General features: G+C 34.3%; 1 protein-coding gene across 9 annotated transcripts in view; it reads right to left on the bottom strand.

The window, feature by feature from the left end:
* The window catches only part of LOC18438046 (agamous-like MADS-box protein AGL11), a 79,917-nt gene extending 71,251 nt beyond the window's left edge, over positions 1–8,666 (bottom strand). For 6 of the 9 annotated variants that reach the window (XR_002281629.2, XR_016057694.1, XR_016057696.1 and 3 more), the window contains exon 1: positions 7,950–8,643. Coding sequence is in view for 2 of the 9 variants with exons in the window: in XM_020669819.2 (XP_020525478.1) it covers positions 7,950–8,131 (182 nt within the window). In the remaining 7 variants the exon portion in view is untranslated. Of the gene's footprint in view, positions 1–7,949 lie in introns of all 9 variants that reach the window. The other 3 variants (XR_016057691.1, XR_016057692.1, XR_016057690.1) reach the window with 2 other exon arrangements.
* Between the last annotated feature and the right edge of the window lie 10,263 nt (positions 8,667–18,929).

Below are 18,929 nucleotides of genomic sequence, written 5' to 3'. Positions count from 1 at the left end.
AAGAACCTCTCTTTAAAGAGAGGTGTGTAATGAGAAAATTAGGTCACATGTTTCAAGTCTGTATTGCTTTTGGGTACCTCATTTTTCATCTTTGAATGAAAGTTTTTCTTCCACCTCATTCTGATTGTTCTTCTATTTCTTTAGTTGTGAGTCTTGGGCTAGTGTGACATTGTTACACTAATTGAGAAGTGGATTGTTCCAGAGTGACATCCATCTTTCTCCACAATAGTTGAATATAGATGTTAAATTCTTTGAAACTTAATTCATAAGGGTGGACATGAAAATGTTAGTTATCTACTATTAAGTACTACTCAAGATAAAGCAAAGTATTTATTACAAACCCATAAAAAAAAAAATAACGATGACTTTGTACTAGGAACAATTAAGAGAGCAATAAGAGACTTTAATGGATAATTTTAGCCTTGATTTTTATAAATGTAGTAGAAGGAAGCCATGATACGATATTGTTGGATTTATGTTTCCTTTCAAGTCCTTGACACCCATGTACTCTTCTTACTCATAGAGTGCATTGTTGGCTTTAAAGGGAGCATCGGACACAAAATGGGACCATATGAGATAGAGCTTCAGCTCATCTGACATGGGTATCTCGCTTACTCGTGCCAGGCCTAGGCAGTATAGGGCCTGAAAGAGGTGTCTGAGAGTCACAAAAGCCCATGTCCACAGGTATGGGGGCTTCTCGCAAATGTTACCAAAAAGGGATTTGGGTAACCCTTGGGTCAAGGTTGGAGTATTTTCCTTTGGTCTTCGTCGGGAGTAGAACATACTCCCTCGTATGTAGGTGGCCTATGAGGACAAGGTCTAAAGCATCTATATTCCCACCCCACAATATGTCTATATGATAGCCACAAAAATGGCTAGCCACCCTTAAGGAATGTGCCCAATGAAGGGAGTGCACACAATTGAAAAAGCAGAGCCCCGCGTACTTGTGTGGTACTCAGATTACTTGTCCTTAAGGGCGCACTTGTAATCTATAAGATTCTCGATTTTGCCACCTATTAATCGACTTTGATGAATAAACCATGAGCCCTGCTTAAGAATGTGGGTCATGGGTTTCATTAGGCAGATTTTAGAATGTGGTCAAGAATTCTGGGGTAAGATGAGTGAAGTACCCTAAAATAGTGCAAATCCAAACCCCAAACACCAATTTCCCTTCAAAAAATTTCTAGACAACTGAATCACTTTGCTTTCTCAAATAAAGTTGAAAAATGATTATTAGCTATTTTTGGAATTTTTAAAAAAAATTTATACAAATAAGGGTAGCAGTAAACAATTCTAAAAATTTCAGATAAGGACACAACATGTGACCCATTGACACATGTGAGGCTCAAGTACCAATGGACTTCATATGAGCCCATGGGCTCCACATATGAGCTCCTTGAGGGCCCATACACATGCCACGTGTTGATGATGCCAAACCCACGCCATCAATGGGGACTAAGATGGGATTTTTGTGGACGTGGTGATAAGTGTAAGATGAGGGGTAGACCAAGATCATTTGCATCACAAGTCAATAGGAAATTTGTAAATGGTCCTAAGAAGGATATTTGGCACAAGATACCTCTCAATGTGAAAAGTTACTTTGTGAAAAATGTCACTAATCTACTTGGACACTTGTTTGGTAACAGAGAAATTAAAAAGGCATTATATCTCTTTCCTCTCATGTGAAAAGATAAAGATAAAGAGAGAAACCCTAAGAGGCATTCCCTAGTGTTGTCCAAATTTATAATCATAGATTCTACTTATGAAAAAGTGGAATGATTAAGGAGTTTATTGTGTGACCCACCAATATCGCCAAAATCTATACCGGCTATGATGATTCATTGTGATATATGCTACCATATAGTGAGCATGCAATGATATATATAAAGGTAGAGATAACAACATAATAATATTAATTGGATATGGAGTAGTGATTTTAGAGTATATGAAGTCAAAAGAGAATGTTGTCAATCCTTTGACAAAAGGCCTTGTGAGGGAAGGTGTTTTTTTTTTTTAAACAAGGTTCCTTTATTGATCAGAGCAGAATTACCTTTGTGAAGGAAGGCGTTGGTAAGATGTCATGGAGAATAGGGCTAGAGTATAAAGTAATCAGCATCAAAAGGAATCTAACCTAGTATTTTGTAAACTCAAAATTTTAGGTTTAGTATGGAAATAAAAAGTTGTCCATACGGTTAGTTGGTCTTTAAACAAAATAAGTTTTTATTGTAAGCACCTATCCTAGGTAAATCCATGCATTAGATAAGTCTAGCAATGCCTTGTACGTAAGGGAGAATGAGTTAAGGTCTTAATGATGTATTTAATTGTTTATAGTCTGATGTTTTTATATACAAGGGCACCATAATAAACACACCTATAGAAGTGTAGAAAAAGGGCTACTTCCTATGAGATTGGACTCAGATCTAGAATACTAATGAAATTGGTATACAAGCACATATCCCGCAATATGCTAGAATAAAAAACATATTGCACATATAGATTATTTGTGCGTTCTACTACCAATGTATTTGATTAGATCCTTGGTCAAAGCTATGTGTTACTATGGAACTTGATGGACTTCTAATGTATACACTAAGTAAGCGTTCAGATTGAGGATGCCTTCTTGCTATAAAAATATAAAAGAAACTGACATGTATCTTAATCTATGTAACATAAAATGAGAAATAACTACTTGATCTCAGTAACCAAGACTGTGTTGTACAATCAGGATAACCCAATCTCCCCTTTTGAGCAAATCGGGATATCTCAATGAGGTGAGCACTCCACCACAATGATTTCAACACTCAAATAACATGCCCAAGATGCAATAACAAGTGCAATATAATTCAGAAAAATATACCAATAGAACAAGAAATATGGGAAATCTTCAAACCACAACACAAAAGCAAAGTGGAGAGGGACACGCACATATACGTGGTTCACTCAAAATGGGCTACGCCCATGCGCAAGACAGCAAAAATATATTCACTATCAAGAGGAAAACTTACAAGATTAGGGTTATGTAGAGTTACCTCATACAATCTCAAGGAAAGCTCAAACAAAAGAACCTCCTACCATAAAACCACCAACAATGGACTCCTTTCTTCGACTCACCAATGCCGCGAAGAAATGCCAAAAAAAGGGCTCAAGATGAGCCCCAAATGGTGGTGCTAGGGTTTTGTAGCAAAACCGCAATTTCCAACCCCCAATCTTCTCTTCAAGCTCTCTTTTCTCTACAAAAGAGATCACCCTCTTTTTCTCCACATTTCTCTCTCTAGAAAAACCTTTTATGAGCCTCCACTAAAAAAGACTTCCTTTTAGTGACAAAAATACCCCTCACCATAGTGAGAAATACCACATGGGGTGGTGATTTGGCATCACCTCCCAATAATCTCCACCTTGATGCAAAATTACACCCTTGCCTTGCTAATCCATCACTTTCTTTCTTTCTTGAAACCTAAAGAAATTAGACTATATTCGAACTTCTCTACTTGGATGGTCTTTGTAAGTATATCCGCAAGGTTGTCTTCGGTCTTGATCTTGACCAATCGAACTTGTCCATCTTCAACAACTTGACAGATATAGTGATATTGAACCAATATGTGCCTTGACATCTTGTGGTGAACCGGGTTCTTGGCAAAATGGATAGCATTCATATTGTCACAAAATAGTTCCATGAGCTTGCACATAATACCCCTCTCACTTATCAACCCTTGAAGCCACACAACTTCTTTTGATGCCTCCGTTGCCGCCATGTACTCGACTTCGGTAGTTGACAATGCTACCGTGTCTTGGAGCCTTGACATCCAACTAACCGGTCCATTTGCAAACAAAAAAACAAATGCGGTAGTTGACCTACCTCTATTAAGATCACCAGCAAAATTTGCATCCACAAAACCTTGCATTTGCGTTGAGCCCTTGCCAAATGTGATTACATAACTAGTTGTACCTCTCAAATACTGAAGCACCCATTTTGTTGCTTCCCATTGAACCTTTCCAGGGTTTGCCATAAACCGACTTAAAACTCCAACCACATGCACGATATCCGATCTTGTACATACCATGGCAAACATTAAACTTCCAATCTCATTTGCATAAAGAACCTTAGCCATGCTTCTTTCTTCTTCCATCTTCGAACTTTGTATTGAAGACAATTTGAAGTGAGGCGTTAAGGGTGTCTTCACCGGCTTTGCATCTTTTATGCCAAATTTTCAAGCACCCTTTCTATTTTGTCTATCCCTTTCAATTTCAATCCAAAGAATTTGCCTTGTCGGGCCGAGATCCGTCATCTCAAATCTTTTGCTCAAAGAAGTCTTGAGCTCATCAATTTTTGTCTTATCTTTGCACATCAAAAGCATGTCATCCACATATAAGAATAAAATCAAGTAAGTACCATCATAAAAAAACTTTAAATAGATACAATGGTCATACTTACTTCTTGTGTGCCCCAGGCTCATCATGAACATATCAAATGTTCTATACCATTGTCTTGATGTTTGCTTGAGCCCATACAAGGACTTCTTCAATTTGCACACCAGTCCTTCTTTACCCTTCTCTATGAAGCTTTCTAATTGTTGCAAGTACACTTCCTCTTCAAGTTTTCTATGCAGAAAAATCGTCTTCACATCCATTTGCTCAAGCTCTAAATCATGCATAGCAACTAAACCAAGCACCAAGCGAATTGAGACCAACTTGACAACCGGTGAAAAAATTTCAACAAAGTCAATCCCTTCTTTTTTCGAAAACCTTTTGCCACCCATCATGTGCTATATCTTTCAAGCTTGCCATTAAGCCTCTTCTTTATCTTGAACACCCATTTACAACCAACAGCCTTTCTACCTTTTGGTAGCTCCACCAAATCCCAAGTCTTGTTATTTTTTAGGGCCAATATCTCTTCTTTCATAGCTCTTTTCCAATGCTCGGTACCACTGCTATCAATGGCTTCACGGAATGATATTGGCTCTTCACTTTCGGCTATCAAAGCATGCAGCGTATTTGGATCCACATAATCTTTGTGTCACCCGAGTGCACGAGCTTCTCTAGTAGAACGCCTATGTGCCAAAGGCACAACTTCATCATGATGGCCATGTGGTTCTTCATCTTGACTTCCGAGTTCTTCATGTTCTTCACCATGATCAATGGGTATATTCTCATAAGGCATAATTGTACTTGGTGGAAGTGTTTCGTGGTTGCCATGAAATTCTTGGCTCTCTTGTTGCACTTCATGACCATTGTCATTTATCATCATCCCCTTTGCCAATACCTTGGATTCATCAAATTGCACATCACGGTTAGTGATTATTTTTCGGGTACTTGGATCCCATAATCAGTACCCCATCACACCCTTGCTATAACCCACAAAGATGCACTTCTTTGACCTTGGATCCAATTTGTTCCTTGGGCAACTTAGAATAAGTGCATATGCATTACGATTCAAAAAAAAAAAATAAGTGCATCTGCATCACAACCAAATATTTTTAAATCGAAATAGTCACTTGAAGTTCCATACCATACCGCATTAGGAGTTTTGCTTCCCAATGCTATCCACGGTGATCGGTTGATAAGATAACGAGCCATTGATGAATCACCCCGTTCATAAGATAAAGCTCCCGCATTAGGAGCTTTAGAAGAATTCACTTCATTTCTTTTAAAACAATTCTTCCTTGTATGACCAGGCTTCCCACAATGCCAACACATATTCTTGTTATTGGGCCCTCTAGATTTTGATCGAAATCTTGAATTACTTGAATGATTCCTCGATGAATCACCCCGTTCATTCCATCGACCTCTTGCCACAAGAGCTTTCGTCTTCGATTCTACTGAACTTCCCAATGATGTTTTCTTTCGAAGTTCATTAGCAAGTAGGGCACTACACACCGAGCCCAAATCAAGAGAATCCTCTTTACTACAACTAAATGTAGTAACAAAGTTATCATAGGATTCCGGTAATGAATAAAGTAAGGTGACCGCCTTATCTTCATCGTCCATTCTCACACCAATACTCTCAAGTTGATAAATGAGGTTATTAAACTCATTCAAGTGTTGCGACACATTTGCATATTCTTTCATTCTCAAGGTATACAATTTTCTCTTTTAAGAAAATTCGGTTAGTGAAAGATTTTGTTTGATACAAACTTATCCAATTTTTCCCACAAATCTTTTGTCGTCTTTTCACCAACAATATTAAACAAAATCTCATTCGCTAAACACAAACGAATAGTGGCCCGTGCCTTCATATCGAGTTCGTCCCAATCATCATCGGTCATATTTACCGATTTATTATCCTTTTGCCCTTGATGTATCAATAAATCTTGTATTTTTAATTTCCAAATTTCAAAATTATCATTCCCATTAAACTTCTCCACCTCAAACTTGTAAGATGCCATTTTTCCAAAAATACTACACTAATTCCTTGAGCTCTGATACCAATTGTTGTAAAATCGGGATAACCCAATCTCCCCTTTTGAGCAAATCGGGATATCTAAAATTCCACTAGATGTGGTGTGCACTCTACCACAATGATTTCAACACTCAAATAACATGCCCAAGATGCAATGATTTCAACACTCAAATAACATGCCCAAGATGCAATGATTTCAAAACTCAAATAACATGCCCAAGATGCAATAACAAGTGCAATGTAATTGGGAAAAATATAAGAACAATAGAACAAGCAATATGGGAAATCTTCAAACCACAATACAAAAGAAAAGTAGAGAGGGACACACACATATACGTGGTTCACCGAAAATGGGCTACCACGAGCAAGACGATAAAGATGTATTCACTATCATGAGGAAAACTTACAAGATTGGGGTTATGTAAAGTTACCTCTTACAATCTCAAGGAAAGCTCAAACAAAAAAACTTCCTACCACAAAACCAACCTACAATGGACTCCTTTCTTCGACTCACCGATACCTCAAAGAAATGCCAAAAAAAGGGCCCAAGATGAGCCCCAAATGGTGGAGCTAGGGTTTTGTTGCAATGTTGCAAAACCCCAATTTCCAACCCCCAATCTTCTCTACAAGCTCCCTTTTCTCTACAAAAGAGTTCACCCTCTTTTTCTCCACGTTTCTCTCTCTAGAAAAACCTTTTACAAGCCTCCACTAAAAAAGGCTTCCTTTCATTGACAAAAATACCCCTCACCATAATGAGAAATACCATGTGGGGTGGTTGGGGTGGTGATTTGGCATCACCTCCCAATGGACTGAGATTCCTAATTCCTAAATGGAACAGAAAGTGGGGACTGAAGAAAGATATCTAATTCAAGGTGATAAGAGGTTATAGGGAAAGAGAGAGGGGTGGGGGGGGTAGGAACAGAAATATAGAGAATCTTAATGTAAACTAATTCAAGGAGTACGAGTTTTGAGAGAGACATTGAGCAAAAGAGAATGCTTAGAATTTATGGTTTTTGGCTTCCCAGAGGGAGGGAGGGCGAGGGGTGATGAGTTCAAAGATTTAGTCTTTTGTAGGGCTTTTGAGCTTATGGTGTTCCAAGAATTTTTCTAGTAAACTATCAGAAAAATAAAAGAGAAAGAGAGAGAAGATGATCCATATTACGTCTTCCGCACAAAATAACATCAATCTAAATCTAGCATCAATTTTGTCTAGAGAAATTATCTTCAAATGTGCAATAAATAAGTTCAATTGAACAATTAAATATCAATTTTTCAATTGAACAATGAAACACCCAATTTCAGCCTCATATAGACCCGAAAGTGTTTTTTGGGTTAAATTAATTATGGGGCCTTACAAAACAAACCACAATTAAAAATTGGATCCAATCCAATAGTAAATTTGCTTAAAAACAGCGAGTAACCATTATGTAAACTGCCGAAAGAGAGTATTACGGGAGAGACATACTTATTAAGAGAGAGAAAGAGAGAGTAAATGCAATGAATGCAGAATATGAATTAGCAAAAATCTAGAGAGAGAGAATGGGGTACTAACTCTTGCGTGGAGTACTCGTAAACCTCATCAGATGATGAGAAGATGATGGCGGCAACGTCAACCTCGCAGAGAAGAGAGAACTCAAAGGCCTTTCTCAGCAAACTATCACGCCTCTTTGTGAAGGTCACCTTCCTGGCGTTAGGGTTTTCGATTCTCTTCAGCTGGACTTTGCCCCTTCCCATTCTTCCCCTCGATCTCTATACCAGAAAAAGCAGGATCTCTCTCTAGGGCACCTCTTCCTACAGGCGTGGAGGACAATCTAGAAAGAGAAAAAGATCTTTTATGGTGGAGTGGGAGTAGAATATTCGTCGAGTAAGTGGCAGGGCTCTGCAAGCACGGAGTATCGGGCGATGGCCAGACGCGAGATCCAGAGTGGCAGGAGATCACATCACTGAAACGACACGATGCGATTCGCATGATCCTAAAGCTTAGTGCCGCTCTCTCTCTCCTGCTCATGGTCATAGGCTCACAGCGTAGTTTACTGCTTTATCTCTCTAGCACCTTACTTTGTAGTAGAGAGAAATTCTCTCTCTTGACCGCTCGCTCATCGTCTAGCAAACATTTGATGCTTATGGAATCGCACACTGTCTTATACGAGGATTCCGAGGATTCTCTGTGCCTTTCTCTCTCTCATTGGGGGCTATTTAGATGCCTTTCCTACCCTTCTGACATCGGTAATTTTCGTCGTCGACGGTCTTCAATTGCAGGTCCAAGTTATCTATATTAAAAATGGTTTTTTTAGGGGTTTTCTCATTTTGGCAAAAAGTATTTTGTTCCTGAACACTTTTTTATATCTTTTTATCTTTTAAAAAATATTAATTATACCCTCATTTGCCTTTGCCAAGATATTTTTCGAAATCTATTTCCCCGTTACTTTTTTTACTACACTTAGATATGTTTTTTTTCCCGTACGGTATTGCTCTCCGAAAGGGTGGGGGCGTGGCAATTTTGTTTAATTTATTTTAAATAAATTTTTTTTATTTTTAAATTTTTTATTTTTTATCTTAAAAACAAAATTTGCTACTACAGTACTCGGTCCTATTTGGGCCGAATTACTCGAACTGAAGGCGATTGGACATGGGCCGACTAGTGGTTTTCAACACTAAAATATAATTCGGTGGCTGTCTTACCGCTCACGAGGACTCTCTGCTTTCTTATCTAACTTGCTGCTGCGAAACAAATTGGAGGGAATAGTAGGAAAAACGGTGCTGCGAAACAAATGGGAGGGAATAGTACGAAAAACGGTGCTGCTCAAATAAAACGCTTTGGGTGGTGGAATTGCAAAACCAAAAAATGTTTCCTACGAGGGTGCGGTTTGTAAAGAGCCGAAGCATTAAACAATCAACTTAAAACCTATCTTCAACTAGTGTCAAGAAATATGGTTTTAATATTGGAAAGTTTTGTGATAGCCTTTATAAAATTTAAATTTTAAAAAATAGTACAGATCGAGCAGATCTATGTATGAAAACTTAAAAATTAATAGTCCAAAAATACATTACAAAATGCACTATTTCTAAAACTTAAAATCCATTTTTTTTTCATGTCCATGCATCTTGATGTCAAGATTATCAATTTGATGTTATCTTTGCATTAAAACAACCTCTTCTAGTGAAAGTTTGAGGTAGACTCTAATTTGATTGTTTAGAGCCTAGGCTCCGTATAAACTTTTCCCTTCCTATAAATCCTACCATTGTTTTTAGAAATAATTAGCAGTTTTTTAATATATCAAGGGGAATGGAAACTTAAGCTACCACCACGACCTCAATGCTATTCCCAACGGTTAATTTTTAATGGATAGGTACGCGAACAATTTAATTTTTAATCTTAATTGAAATTAGTTTGGTCGCACCCTCGAAATAAATTAAGCTACACAGTTAAGATACGATTTTATTTTTAAATTTTTTTACATATTATTTATTGACATCAAATTTTAAGCATACACTTCTCTCTTAAACTCCATTTGTAAAAATATAAAAAAAATTATTCTAAGTAAAATATAATAATCAAAATACCCTTAAAGTTTCAATGGGTTTTTAATCATTTTACCTTATCAAAAAAAATTATTAATATTTTTTATATGGGTGTCTTATCGAAATGATAGAACATACCGAATTTTAGATTTATATAATTTGTAAAAAAACTAAATCTTAAGTACTCCAAGATATTCAAATCTAGATCAAAGCCAATAGCTTAGTTGATGTACATTAGTCAGCGGAGGGAGTGAAAGTATATACCTCATGCACGGAAGGAGACGTATAGAAATTAAAGTAAGAGAGAGACAATGCCATTAGTATTATAGAAATGAGTAAGCCACGAAAATATGGATCGGCACGCAGTACTTGCATGCCATGGATATTATGGATCTTTAGTTGGATTGAATGGACACATTCTAGCATACCCCTATAGAACAATAAATGCTTAAATGTCCTTTACTGTACTTTGTTATGATATTGATTTTCAGTTTCATGATTTTATAAGTCTTTATAGCACCTTCCGTCAACAAGACTACAGCATGGGCCGAGCTTTAAAAAAAATGCAGTGGTTTGATAACGCTGCAGCTCTATTAAAATAAGTAAATCTCACCTTGTAACCTTTTTAATAAAATTGTAGAATTTTATAAATAAATAAAAAATTATGTTTGTAAAAAAAATTAAAATTCTAAGCTCTAAAAATAGTATATATATTACAACATATTGTTAGGACCAGTGTTCGCAAAATCGAACCGAAACGAAAAACTGGACATGGGCCTCGAAACGGTTTAACTGGCCTAACCGGTAGACCGGCCAATTCAACCGCTCTAATTGAGTAAGTCCTGAGCAGGCAAAAAATTGTTGAAAAAAATTAAAAAAAATCTACTAACATATTAAAAGCATAAAAAGAATGACTAAAACAATACACATTCAAATGAAGTTGAAAATTAATGAAAAACAGGACTTTAACCCATTTTATATTTTTCAATTGCTATTTTAAAAAAAGGTGCGGTTTCTATAAGGTTGCAACCTTAAACAATCCAATTAAGGCGCACCTTAAAATATTATCATAACATGTAATTTTATTGTAAAAAATTATTAGTATTATCTTAAAATCTATTTTCAGACCTAATTCGAAAAGTTTAAATTCCAAAAAATGGTTAAAATCAAGTAGATCTATCAATTTATGAAAATCTTGAAAATGGACGGTCTAGATAATGTGTTGCAAGATGCACTTTGTCCGATATTCAAAAACTTTTTTTTTTTCATATTCATAGACCTTGATGTCGAGATGATTGATTAGAGGGCTTTTTCAATATTAGAACAAAATTTCCGATAGATTTTTGAGATGCATCTGCAATTCTACATTTTAAGATCGCAACCTTATATAAACTTTTCCCTTTAAAAACTATGGAAAAATATAAAAAGCAAGTATTAATGACCAAAGCAATTTTTAATCTTTACCATAATGTAAAGAACATTTAAAAATACATTATAAAACATTGAGGAGAGCCAATAGCCATGGTTGAAGGAGTCCAATCTTTCGACAAGTCAATGACAATATTTTATTTTGAAAAATGGTTTGATAAGGCTGCAACCCTATCAAAACAAATATATTCTCACTTTATAACTTAGTGAAAATCAATAAATAGATCATCTTGACTTGAATATTATGTTTGTGAAAAAAATTAGGATTTCAAATTCTAAAATTAGTGTATATTGTAGCAAATTATTTAGACCATTCATTTTGTTTTAAAAATAAGTGTTCACAGATCCGTAATATCTGCACCATTTTTTAAGTTTTAAATTTTATAATCTATGTTAGAATTTGATTTTGGAGCCATCGTAGATATTTTTGCCAGCGAAAGTACTTTTTGGTTGAGGATTTAAGGTGAGGCTTTATTTTATTTTCATAAAACTTTGTCCTTATATAAACCTCATCCTTTCATTTTTTATATCCTTAAATATTAGAACTATTTTATAAGACAATGTATGGTTGAGCAAAAGGAGGAATGATTTGAGATATCTTTCGAGGCACGGTTATTTCGTAGGTTTGGTTAAAAAAGAATAGAAGAACTTATAAGGGAATACCACTTATAAAATCTAAATAATAGAATCTTGTTCATGTTGGGCTCACCCAATTAGAGCCCGAAAGAACAACTAATGCGATCTTGCCAAGGAATATATTTTTTTTTATTTTTCTTCTTTTCACCCATTTTCTTTTTTTTTTCTTTTCTTTTGGTCAAGATCACTTACAAGTAGTCTTATTACAATAATTCTTGCTTCAAAGAAAATAAAACTAACAAATCCAAGATTTTAAAAACTTTGATGCTATTAAACAAATTTTCTTTAACCAAAGAAAATATCCACAATAATATAAAGATAATATAATTAAATATAACAAGAAAAAAAAATAGAGTGCTGGAGATTATCTCAATTGGGCTTATTACACCCCACACCGAGTCACTACCATTCAATGGCGCGGGATCAATGATCAACTTTCAATCTCAATCGGGAAAGCAAGTTTAGGCAAGTCACACTAATAAAACATAAACTCATTTAATTACAAACTCAAACCCTAGGTGAATTCCCTTAGCAACATATTTTGAAAGAGATGGATTCTCTTTTTGCTATACCCTAAAACCCTTAGCTATAAATTCATAGTTGAGAGATGGGAGAGCAAAAAACCCCATAGCCTAAACCCTTAGCCATTTTTTACAATATGGGAGAAAGAGAGATATCAAAGAAGAGAGAGTGGAACATACCCTCTTTGGGCTTTTATGAGAGAGAGACATAAACTTTCTTAGGAGAGAGATAGAAAGATAAGGTATAAAAGTTTTTTGTAAAGACAATCCTTTTTTTATAGGCTTTGAACAAAATTATGGCTGCTTAGGTTTTACTTGGCTTGTCTCTTCTTGTAAAATTGAATATGAACTATTGATATTGGGTAACTTGTGGGGTGAGAGATTTGAGTCATCCATTCCACATATGGGCCATCAACATTATGGAATATGCTAAAACCTTTATTCCCTTTCCTACACCATTTTTCCATCATAGAAATTAAATAAAATAATTTCAAAGATAACATTGTGCATACCAAAACAATGCACAAGCCTTCTCATGCTTTCCAAAAATTCATTCAAAGCTTCATTAAGTCAATACCTTTTCAAAACACATAACAACTTGGCTTACAATCCAAAATTACTTATCACAAAAATAGAAAGCTTCTAAATGGGTGGGGCGTGCCACCTACGAAAGGATCTCATGGGCCCCACCTTCTAGGCCATGGTGGGCCCATGTACATAATGGGCTCCCATGTAATTTTAAATTTTTTTAAAAACTTAATAAAATAATTTTAGAATTTATTTGAATATTTAAATCAATGTAAAATCAATATCTCAGATTTAATAAATTCAATTTTGATAAATAAAATATCCAGATATCTAAACAAATTCAAATAATAATTCTAAAATCATATATATCATAAAACAAACATAATTAAATTCATTAGATGAAAAAATTATCCATATGGTTTAGAAATTAAATTAATCAAACACTGGGGCACTACACCTTCAACTGTGGACTACGGACTACACTTGCTTTATCAAACCGACTAAGTGTTTTCCATGACGCACAATCTATGCTAGGGCTCATTAGTAGGTCACCAAAGTCTAACTGATGAGCCAAATGGTTGTAATCATAATATGTGGATTTCAGGTTCTCCCTTAGAGATGGGCTAAGGTCACTTAGACCTGATGCGACCATAGATCTTATGGCGCATGGGGGTATCTCTCGTACAAGCATACGTTTCACCCTGAAAGGTAGCTTGCTTTCTCGAAATGGGCTATCAATACGTATGCCGTGTGATGGTATATGAATGAAGCTTGGGCCCTCGTCTCTGAAGGCCACCATCACATGCAAGGCCACACAGTCCCTCGACTCCCTCATCTGGGCATACTTGGACCTCATGTCACGCCTCTAGAATTTACAGTACTGATATTCCTGAGATGTGACGGTCAAAACATATATACATCTCTTGATAAGACAAATTTACAGTTGCGAATTCTTACAAAGTAATAAAAGAAAGTTTAAGCACAACTACAATATTTTCCATAGTTGATCTTGACGAGCACTCAAAATGAAATCGCAGTTATCCTGAAAAAAATGTTTACCATAGTTTGATGAGTTTGGCTACTCAGTAAGTGATCATCATAATCATAAAAATAATCATGGTTGAAAGATATCAATATTTTCAAATAGGAGATCTATTAACATAAATGCATCAACAGTTTCACTTTAAAAAATGCATAATTAAGTATAATTCGAATAATTGAAATGCGTATAACATTTTAACGGCACTGCGTAATTCAAAGGATTCACAAAATACCCTACTGTCTTCGTAAGTAGGTCACCTATATACCCCATCAGTGTCCTGATGGGTCCACTTAATCCCTGTAGGTCCATTTATACCTCACCGGTGTACCGGATGAGTCCACTTAATCCCTACCGACGTCCCAGATAGGTCCACTTATACCTCACCGGCGAATCGGATGAGCCCACTTGCATACTTAAAGTATTTTCTAAATTTCTTTAAACATTGGAAAGCAGCAATATCATGTACTCAACACATCACTGAAATTATTAATATGAATTTCACTGAAACCATTAATAACAATCACTTTCAATAACATTTTAAAAATAACCAGTCAAATATTTTGGGCTCAAATTTAGAAAGGTAGCAATTTGTAAAGACATTCTAGCATAATTTCCAATCTAATATGTATAGGAAAATTCTTATAGCAATTCAAGAATACATAAGTATCAAAATTTATGAGATGTTAATTCGCAAATAAACATTTCACAGACAATGCTATAATCCATTGCAAAAATATCAGTTTTCAAATAATAAGATAGTCATTTGCATATAAACTTTACAATGTCTGAATACTCAAAAATAGTAGAAAGAAATCTTACAATTTTCTAAAAGCAGAAATATCACATTTATTTCTAATAATTTTACAGTATCTAAAATTTTCTAACAATAGACAAGAAAAATAAATGATTCTATTTTTAAGAATTTACAGCATTTGAAATTTCTAACATAGATAAAATATCACAATTTTACTAAAAATATTATTTTTCAAAATAATGAGGTCGCTTGTGCATAAAATTTATCGCGCCTAAAATTCATGATAATAGGCAGAAATAACTATTTCATTTTATTTTTAAAAAGAACGGATTATTTTTCAAGATAATGAAGTCGCTTACCGAAAATATTTTAGTGGGAGCTTCTGATAAAAATTCGACTAGAGAGAGAAAGAGCTCACTGCGTTTCGACTAGAGAGAGAAAGATCTCAAAATTTTTTTAGGGTAGAAGTCATCGCCTCTCCTATTTAAATTCTTAAGACACCTTATTATTTTATTTTATTAAGTTACACCTCATACATGAGGTGTAACAATTATATTACACTTGACGTTTAAAGCCCACGTCAAGGCAGCAAAAACTTAAACCAAAAGCTTTTGAAAGTAGTGATGGTCCTTAAGGACCATCATGTTCATATGGATCATCACTTATTAAAAGTTTCTTTTTTTTAAAAAAATTTTTTTTAGGATTATTACATTCTTCCTCCCTTGAAGAAATTTAGATGACTAAATTTCTTTTTAAGTACATTCTTTTTAAATTTCCAAAGATTCTTAAACCTATTGCTCTGATACCATATTTGTCACGCCCCAAGAATTTACAGTACTGATATTCTTGAGATGTGACAGTCAAAACATATATACATCTCTTGATAGGACAAATTTACAGTGGCGAATTCTTACAAAGTAACAAAAGAAAGTTTAAGCACAACTACAATATTTTCCAGAGTTGATCTTGGTGAGCACTCAAAATGAAACCGCAGTTATCCTAAAAAAAATGTTTACCATAGTTTGATGAGTTTGGCAACTCGGTAAGTGATCATTATAACCATTAAAATAATCATGGTTGAAAGATATCAATATTTTCAAAAAGGAGATCTATTAACAGAAATGCATCAACAATTTCACTTTAAAAAATGCATAATTAACTATAATTCGAATAATTGAAATGCGTATAATATTTTAACGAGAGTGCGTAATTTAAAGGATTTCAAAAAATACACTACTGGCGCCCCAAGTAGGTCACCTATATACCCATCAGCTTCTGATGGGTCCACTTAATCCCTATCGGTGTCCCAGATAGGTCCACTGAATCCCTGCAGGTCCACTTATATCTCACTAGCGTACCTGGTGAGTCCACTTAATCCCTACCGGCGTCTCAAATAGGTCCACTTATACCTCACCGGCGAATCAGATGAGTCCACTTGCATACTTAAAGTATTTCTAAATTTCTTTAAACATTCGAAAGCGGCAATATCATGTACTCAACATATCACTGAAATTATTAATATGAATTTCAATGAAATTATTAATATGAATTTCACTGAAACCATTAATAACAATCACTTTCAATAACATTTTAAAAATAACCAGTCAAATAGTTTGGGCTCAAATTTAGAAAGGTAACAGTTCGTAAAGACATTCTAGCATAATTGCCAATCTAATATGTATAGGAAAATTCTTATAGAAATTCAAGAATACATAGCATCACAATTTATGGGATGTTAATTCGCAAATAAACATTTCACAGACAATGCTATAATCCATTGCAAAAATATCAGTTTTCAAATAATAAGACAGTCATTTGCATATAAACTTTACAATGTCTAAATACTCAAAAATAGTAGAAAGAAAAAGCAGAAATATCACATTTATTTCTAAGAATTTTACAGTATCTAAAATTTTCTAACAATAGACAAGAAAAATAAATAAATTTATTTCGAAGAATTTACAGCATTTGAAATTTCTAACATAGATAAAATATCACAATTTTACTAAAAATATTATTTTTTAAAATAATGAGGTCGCTTGCACATAAAATTTATCGCGCCTAAAATTCATGATAATAGGCAGAAATAACTATTTCATTTTTTTAAAAAAAAGAATGGATTATTTTTCAAGATAATGAAGTCACTTACCTAAAATATTTAAGAGGGAGCTTCCGATAAAAATTGGGCTAGAGAGAGAAAGAGCTCACTGCGTTTCGACTAGAGAGAGAAAGATCTCAAAAAATTTTTAGGGTGGAAGTCCTCGCCACGTCTATTTAAATTCTTAAGACACCTTATTATTTTATTTTATTAAGTTACACCTCATACATGAGATGTAACAATTATATTACACCTGACATTTAAAGCCAACGTCCACTAAAGGACGTGGCAAGGCAGCAAAAACTTAAACCAAAAGCTTTTGAAAGTAGTGATGGTCCCTAATGACCATCATGTTCATATGGACCATCACTTATTAAAAGTTTCTTCTTTTTTTTTTTTTTGAAATTTTAGGATTATTACATTCTTCCCCCCTTAAAGAAATTTAGTTCTCTAAATTTCTTTTTAAGTACATTCTTTTTAAATTTCCTAAGAATCATAAACCTATTGCTCAGATACCATATTTGTCACGCCCCAAGAATTTACAGTACTGATATTCCTGAGATGTGACAGTCAAAACATATATATATCTTTTGATATGACAAATTTACAGTTGCGAATTCTTACATAGTAACAAAAGAAAGTTTAAGCACAACTACAATATTTTCCAGAGTTGATCCTGACGAGCACTCAAAATGAAACCGCAGTTATCCTGAAAAAAATGTTTACCAGAGTTTGATGAGTTTGGCTACCCAGTAAGTGATCATCATAATCATAAAAATAATCATGGTTGAAAGATATCGATATTTTCAAAAAGGAGATCTATTAACATAAATGCATCAACAGTTTCACTTTAACAAATGCATAATTAAGTATAATTCGAATAATTGAAATGCGTATAACATTTTAACGACACCGCGTAATTCAAAGGATTTCACAAAATACCCTACTGTCGTCGTAAGTAGGTCACCTATATACCCCATTAGCGTCCTGATGGGTCCACTTAATCCCTATAAGTCCACTTATACCTCACCGGCGTACCGGATGAGTCCACTTAATCCCTACCGGCGTCCCAGATAGGTCCACTTATACCTCACCGGCGAATCGGATGAGCCCACTTACATACTTAAAGTATTTTCTAAATTTCTTTAAACATTGGAAAGCAGCAATATCATGTACTCAACACTTCACTGAAATTATTAATATGAATTTCACTGAAACCATTAATAACAATCACTTTCAATAACATTTCAAAAACAACCAGTCAAATATTTTGGGCTCAAATTTAGAAAGGTGGCAGTTCGTAAAGACATTCTAACATAATTGCCAATCTAATATGTATAGGAAATTCTTATAGAAATTCAAGAATACAGAATTATCACAATTTATGGGATGTTAATTCGTAAATAAACATTTCACAGACAATGCTATAATCAATTGCAAAAATATCAGTTTTCAAATAATAAGGCAATCATTTGCATATAAAATTTACAATGTCTAAATATTCAAAAACAGTACAAAGAAATCTCACAATTTTACTAAAAGCATAAATATCACATTTATTTCTAATAATTTTACAGTATCTAAAATTTTTTAACAATAAAAAAAAAATTAATAAATTTATTTCTAAGAATTTACAACATTTAAAATTTCTAACATTGATAAAATATCACAATTTTACTAAAAATATTATTTTTCAAAATAATGAGGTCGCTTGCACATAAAATTTATTGCGCCTAAAATTCATGATAATAGGCAAAAATAACTATTTCATTTTATTTTTAAAAAGAACGGATTATTTTTCAAGATAATGAAGTCACTTACCTAAAATATTTGAGAGGGAGCTTTCGGTAAAAATTCGATTAGAGAGAGAAAGAGCTCACTGCGTTTCGACTAGAGAGAGAAAGATTTCAAAATTTTTCGAGGGTGGAATTCCTCGCCTCTCTTATTTAAATTCTTAAGACACCTTATTATTTTATTTTATTAAGTTACACCTTATACATGAA

Source organism: Amborella trichopoda, chromosome 6 (genome assembly GCF_054954075.1).
Source record: "Amborella trichopoda isolate Santa Cruz 75 chromosome 6, AtrichopodaSantaCruz75HAP2 v2.0, whole genome shotgun sequence".
Lineage (NCBI taxonomy): Eukaryota > Viridiplantae > Streptophyta > Magnoliopsida > Amborellales > Amborellaceae > Amborella > Amborella trichopoda.
Note: the sequence above shows the minus strand (reverse complement) of the source record. Positions and strands in the feature narration are given on the sequence as shown.